General features: G+C 43.0%; 1 protein-coding gene across 1 annotated transcript in view; it reads left to right on the top strand.

Moving 5' to 3' along the window:
* The window catches only part of LOC106560722 (uncharacterized), a 33278-nt gene extending 28050 nt beyond the window's left edge, over positions 1 to 5228 (top strand). Inside the window, exons 4-6 of the mRNA XM_045699135.2 lie at positions 123 to 282; positions 1308 to 1509; positions 1739 to 5228. Of these exons, the coding sequence (XP_045555091.1) occupies positions 123 to 282; positions 1308 to 1509; positions 1739 to 1862 (486 nt within the window). The 3' untranslated portion in view covers positions 1863 to 5228. The remainder of the gene's footprint in view (positions 1 to 122; positions 283 to 1307; positions 1510 to 1738) is intronic.
* The last annotated feature ends 772 nt before the right edge of the window (positions 5229 to 6000 follow it).

Below are 6000 nucleotides of genomic sequence, written 5' to 3' on the forward strand. Positions count from 1 at the left end.
ACACAATGTTTAAAAGGGGTTAGAAGTCCAAATCACACTGGTGTCGCGGTGTAACTCAATGGATTAATCCTCTCCTCCCCTGTCAGTTAGGCCTATATTTTAACACTCTCCTGTCCTGTCAGAGTCACGTGTATGCTGTGGGGGTTAACGATGGTGTGGCCTCTCTATCTAGTGTGGAGAGGTTTGACCCATATCTCAACAAGTGGACGGAGGTCAGGGAGATGGGCCAGAGACGGGCAGGGAACGGAGTCGGCGAGCTCAACGGGTGCCTCTATGTAGTGGGTAAGAACACAGCTCAGCACCACTGCATTTACATTTTAGTCATCGTGGGGGGGGGGGGGGGTTGGGGCTATGGATCTGTCTCTGTATGTACTTAAGTCAAGCGATATCTGGCATCAGCTGGCCCGATTTTTACGAAACTTGAGTGAATGATGCGTCATGCCATAGAGAGCTGGCATTTACAAAATTACACTGATTTGCCCAAGGGGGGACGCTAGAGTAATCAACTGGAATTCCATACTTAGAACAAGCATTTCTCCTGTCCTGTTGAATAATTGTCACTAATTGGCTCATCTGCCTGAGAGGGCGCTGCATAATTTGTGGGGGACGACATGTTTACTGTTTAGCAAATGGTCTTATCCAGAGTGACTTACAATCCGTGCATTCAATCAAAGTAGGTAAAACAACCACATATCGATTCACCACATCATTGGAAACAAAACTTTCTTCTCATACTTCACATCATTCCCTCCCACTCACACACCACTACACACAATAGTTGTTGGCTTGTAAACATGAAACAGGAGGGAGAAAAGTTATTGTTTTGTCAAGTTGGTTGCTAATTAAAATCGATCCATAAGGATGGGGTAATTGTATTGTGTTGCTGAATTTGAAGAGTCATCTAAGGCTGTTTCAGAGCTTTGGCCTGACTTTTAGCTCACCCTAGTTTGCATGAGTCAGCATTGGTGTGTTTGGAGGAGGAAAAGCTACTGATAACCTCAGTCTATGCATTGACCTCAGTGGATGGAGTAGCTCTTTATTGAAAGTCTGCAGCTTCACTGACTGCATAATGCTATTCAAGACTTAAATAAGATATCACACTGTGGATTGATATGCGACTTAGACTCTGTTATTCAAAGCAATTTACAGTGAGTGCATAGATTTGTAGTATGTTTGTGATCCCTGTGGGAATTCAACCCACAACCTTGGTGTTTCTAGCACCACACTCTTACCAACTGAGCCAGCTTTACAAGAGTACAACTTTGGCGTGTATTTGATTCTGTCTTTCGGTCTGTCTTCGCTGTCAGGTGGTTTTGATGACAACTCCCCACTGAGTTCTGTGGAGCGTTTTGACCCCCGTCTGAGTTGCTGGGACTACGTCTCTGAGCTGACCACGCCCCGGGGCGGAGTGGGTGTGGCCACGGTTATGGGCTGCGTGTTTGCGGTCGGAGGTCACAACGGGAACATCTACCTCAACACAGTGGAAGCCTTTGAACCCCGCATGAACAGGTGAGATGGAGAGGGAGGATGGGAAGGGATGCTGTTCAGGTGAGACAGATGGGTTGTATCGGGTCAGCTAAATCAAGCGAACCCATTTTTATAAAAGAGTATCTCTGGCCTACTACACCTTCACAGTATCCTGTTTAGGTTTTTTACAGTTGAAAGGAAAATCTACGTTTTGGAGCAGCTAGTATGATGTTGACATTTATATTGATATGTGTTGTGTGTGTCTCCTCAGATGGGAGCTGGTGGGGTCGGTGTCTCACTGCCGGGCTGGCGCAGGAGTGGCTGTCTGCTCCTCTCACATCAGCCAGATCAGGGACGTGGGCCAGGGCTCCAGCAACGTGGTGGACTGCATGTGACCTGTCTTCCCTGAGCTGACTGCACGAGCAGCCCAACCCAAGCACTCAACCACACTGTCACTGAACAGGAGCACTAGTGGTTGTTCCTTTAAGCACTGACTGGAGGGTTCTCCCCAAAGAATGTAACAGGAGCGCTGCACCACCTTGTGAACTAGCTGCGCCACTTTGAGAAATAAAATACTTAATTGTTATCATATAAGGCAACTGTTTTGCTCTAGATTGCAGGAAATGGCACTTACAGGTGTTCAAAAACCTTTATCAAGAGAAAATGGCAGATAGTTGAGCTTTAGACATCATATTTAACAGGCCTTGAATATCAACTTGTATTTTAAGAGCAACAAGTTAGTACTTACAGTGAATTCGAAAAGTATTCAGACCCCTTGACTCTTTCCACATTTTGTTACATTACAGCCTTATTCTAAAATGGATTAAATAGTTTTTCCCCCTCATCAAGCTACACAACATACCCCATAATGACAAAGCAAACCATTTTTGAAAATGTATTAAAAATAAAACACAGAAATATCACGTTTACATAAGTATTCAGACGCTTTGCCCAGTACTTTATTGAAGCATCTTTGGCAGCGATTACAGCATTGAGTCGTCTTGGCTATCTTCTTGGCACACCTGTATTTGGGGAGTTTCCCATTCTTCTCTGCAGATAATTCCAAGCTCTATCAGGTTGGATGGGGATCGTCGCTGCACAGCTATTTTCAGGTCTCTCCAGAGATGGTCCGATCAGGTTCAAGTCCGGGCTCTGGCTGGGCCACTCAAGGACATTCAGAGACTTGTCCCGTAACCACTCCAGCGTTGTCTTGGCTGTGTGCTTTGGATCATTGTCCTGTTGGAAGGTGAACCTTCGCCTCAGTCTGAGGTCCTGAGCACTCTGGAGCAGGTTTTCATCAAGGATCTCTGTACTTTGCTCCGGTCATCTTTCCCTCGATCCTGACTTGTCTCCCAGTCCCTGCCGCTGATGGTGCCAGGTTTCCTCCAGACGTGACGCTTGGCATGCAGGCCGAAGAGTTCAATCTTGGTTTCATCAGACCTGAGAATCTTGCTTCTGTCTGGCCACTCTAAAGGCCTGATTTGGTGGAGTGCTGCACAGAAGGGAGAACCTTCCAGAAGGACAGCCATCTCCACAGAGGGACTCTGGAGCTCTGTCAGAGTAACCATCGGGTACTTGGTCACCTCCCTAACCAAGGCCCTTCTCCCCCAATGGCTCAGTTTGGCCGGGCGGCCAACTCTAGGAAGAGTCTTGGTGGTTCCAAGTTTCTTCCATTTTTAAGAATGCTGGAGGCCACTGTTCTTGGGGACCTTCAATGCTGCAGAATGGTTTTGGTACCCTTCCCCTAGTCCTTGCCGCTACACGGACAATTCCTTCGACCTCATAGCTTGGTTTTTGCTCAGACTTGCACTGTCAATTGTGGGACCTTATATAGACCGGTGTGTGCCTTTTCAAATCATGTCCAATCAATTGAATTTAACCACAGGTGGACTCCAATCAAGTTGTAGAAACATCTCAAGGATGTTGAGGGTCTGAATACCTAAATAAGGTATTTTAGTTTTTTATAACATTTCTAAAAACCTGTTTTCGCTTTGTCATTATGGGGTATTGTGTGTAGATTGAGGTAATCAATTAATTTCATACATTTTACAATAAGGCTGTAACGTAACAAAATGTGGAAAAGTCAAGATCTCAATTTCACATTCATCACTGTCTGGTAGATAAACTGAGAGCTCTTCATAGGTTCACAGCAGTCTCATAAAACAGTGAGAGAGAGTGGATTGTGGAGCTGTTTAGTAAAGACTCAGTAAACAGACCCGTGTTTAGGATAGAAATCAGTTGACATTCTTTTGATTCCAGTTAAACCACAGAGACTATGGTTTTATTTTCAGTTTGTTTTTTGATTTCTGGGCTTTCTATCAGTTCCATCTGCATAGGCTCAGTGATGCTAAAAACTCTTCCGTGTTAGCATTAGCTAGCTGTAGCCTTTTTGCGTTTGAACAATCATTCCTGACAGACTGAGTCTCATTGGGATGTATAAAACTATGGAAGTCTTTTGCAGAGTTAGATTAACTTGTGCTGCAATAAAATAGGTTTTTCAAATGGCTGAGGGACTAGAGCTACCCCTCTGTACAGACAGTCTGCGGTCTTAGAAGATTAATCTTCACAAGTCTGAAAGCACACTTGTTTACTGACAGCCCAGCTATCTGCCAAATGGTTAATATATATTTTAATATATGGAGTTGTGTATTACGAAATCTGTGTATCTTTGGTGTTATTCTTTACCAGGTATCTTTTAATTTATTGTTGTGCACTACCTTCCTGCAATAGTCAGGGGGTTGAACATACAGTATTTTGTCCTATGGCAATTTTGATGCTATTTTCAAAATGTTTTGACAGTGTCTGCTCTTTTTTGAGGCTTTGAGTTTGAAGCTTGTTCCTCACCCTCATTTTCTTGTTTTTCCTCCTGGTCATGTTAAAGCATTTCAGGTAATTCTGGATTTTATTGTAAAACTGCTGTTGGTCAAAACATTGACTGAAGATTGAGATTTTTAAAACAAAAATGTTTGAAGAGATGTATACAAAACATTAAGAAAACCTGATCTTTCCATGGTAGACTGACCAGGTTTATCTAGTTGAAAGCTATGAACCATTATTGATGTCACTTGTTAAATACACTTCAATCTGTGTAGAGATGAAGGATTTTTATGCCTTGAGACAATTGAGACATGGATTGTGTATGTGTGCCATTCAGAGGGTGAATGGGCAAGACGAAAGATTTGTGCCTTTGAACGGGGTTTGGTAGTATGGGGCCAGGCGCAACTGTTTCTGTCAAGAACTGCAACGCTGCTAAGTTTTTCATGTGTATCAATATTGGTCCACCACCCAAAGGATATCCAGTGAACTTGACACAACTGTGGGAAGCATTAGAGTCAACATGGGCCATCATCGCTGTGGAACGCTTTCGACACTTTGTAAAGTCTATGCCCCCATGAATTGAGGCTGTTCTGAGGGCAAAAGGGGGGGCTGCAACACAATATTAGGAAGGTGTTCCTAATGTTTGGTATATTTGCTCTTGTACCCTCCATTAAGGGAATATTGAATTGTTGCACCATTGCTTTGCTATATTCTACAATTCAACTGTAACTGCTGCCTCGTATCATACATTACACCAGGGGTGTATACTGACTTGCCAACCATAACATAGAATGTGAAAGATCGTGCTTTTTTTTGAACATTTGTTTATTGCTTCAGCTGTATGCTGTCTCGTCATTTCCTCCCCTTTTTTACAGCTTGAATCTTAATTTACCGTTAATTTAGTTGGTATTACTATAATAAAGCTGTCAATGTATAGATTTTAATGTTATTGCACATTTATTGAAAATGAAATACAGAATTATATCTAATTTATGTAAGTCAATTACATGTTATGAATTTCAAAGATGTTATGAAAGATGAATTTGTCTCCCAGTGTTGTTGGAAAGCAGACTGAACCAGGTTTTTCTCTAGAATTTTGCCTGTGCTTAGCTCAAGCATACCCATTACATGAGCAAGCCACTACCATGCTTAAAAATGAAGAGTAGTACTCAGTGATGTGTTGTGTTGGATTTGCACCAAACATAACGCTTTGTATTCAGGACAAAGTTTTTAAAAAATGCTACGTTTTTTACTATTATTAAGCGATTAAAACAGTCAGAGTTGAATGGCTTTAGTCTCCACTGGCCTCATGGTGAAATACCTGAGTGGTTTCCTTCCTATCCAGCAACTGAGTTAGGAAGGACTTATGTATGTTTTTAAAAATACATTATAAGTGACCCATACACTGAGAAGACCTTATCTGTTTTATAGGCTTACTGCAAGTAGGCTATACACAGACAAGACAGAAAGATAAATGCGGTAAGAGACCCACTAAAGCAGCACCGCTCCCTTAAGATTCTGAGCCTGCCTTGCAGGGTTGGTCTTACAAATCCAAAGCCCCTGGATTGGTGAGCATAATATACAAGGAATTTCTCAGAGCTGCTAATGAGAACATTGACGACCTTGCACCTAGCGGTGGGAATTCCGGTGGGGTGCCCACGCCCAGGTAGTGGCAGTGCTGGCAACACTAGCTGCAGTAACCCATGGGGCGGGCAT

This window comes from Salmo salar, chromosome 01 (genome assembly GCF_965601325.2).
Source record: "Salmo salar chromosome 01, fSalSal1, whole genome shotgun sequence".
Taxonomy (NCBI): Eukaryota; Metazoa; Chordata; class Actinopteri; order Salmoniformes; family Salmonidae; genus Salmo; species Salmo salar.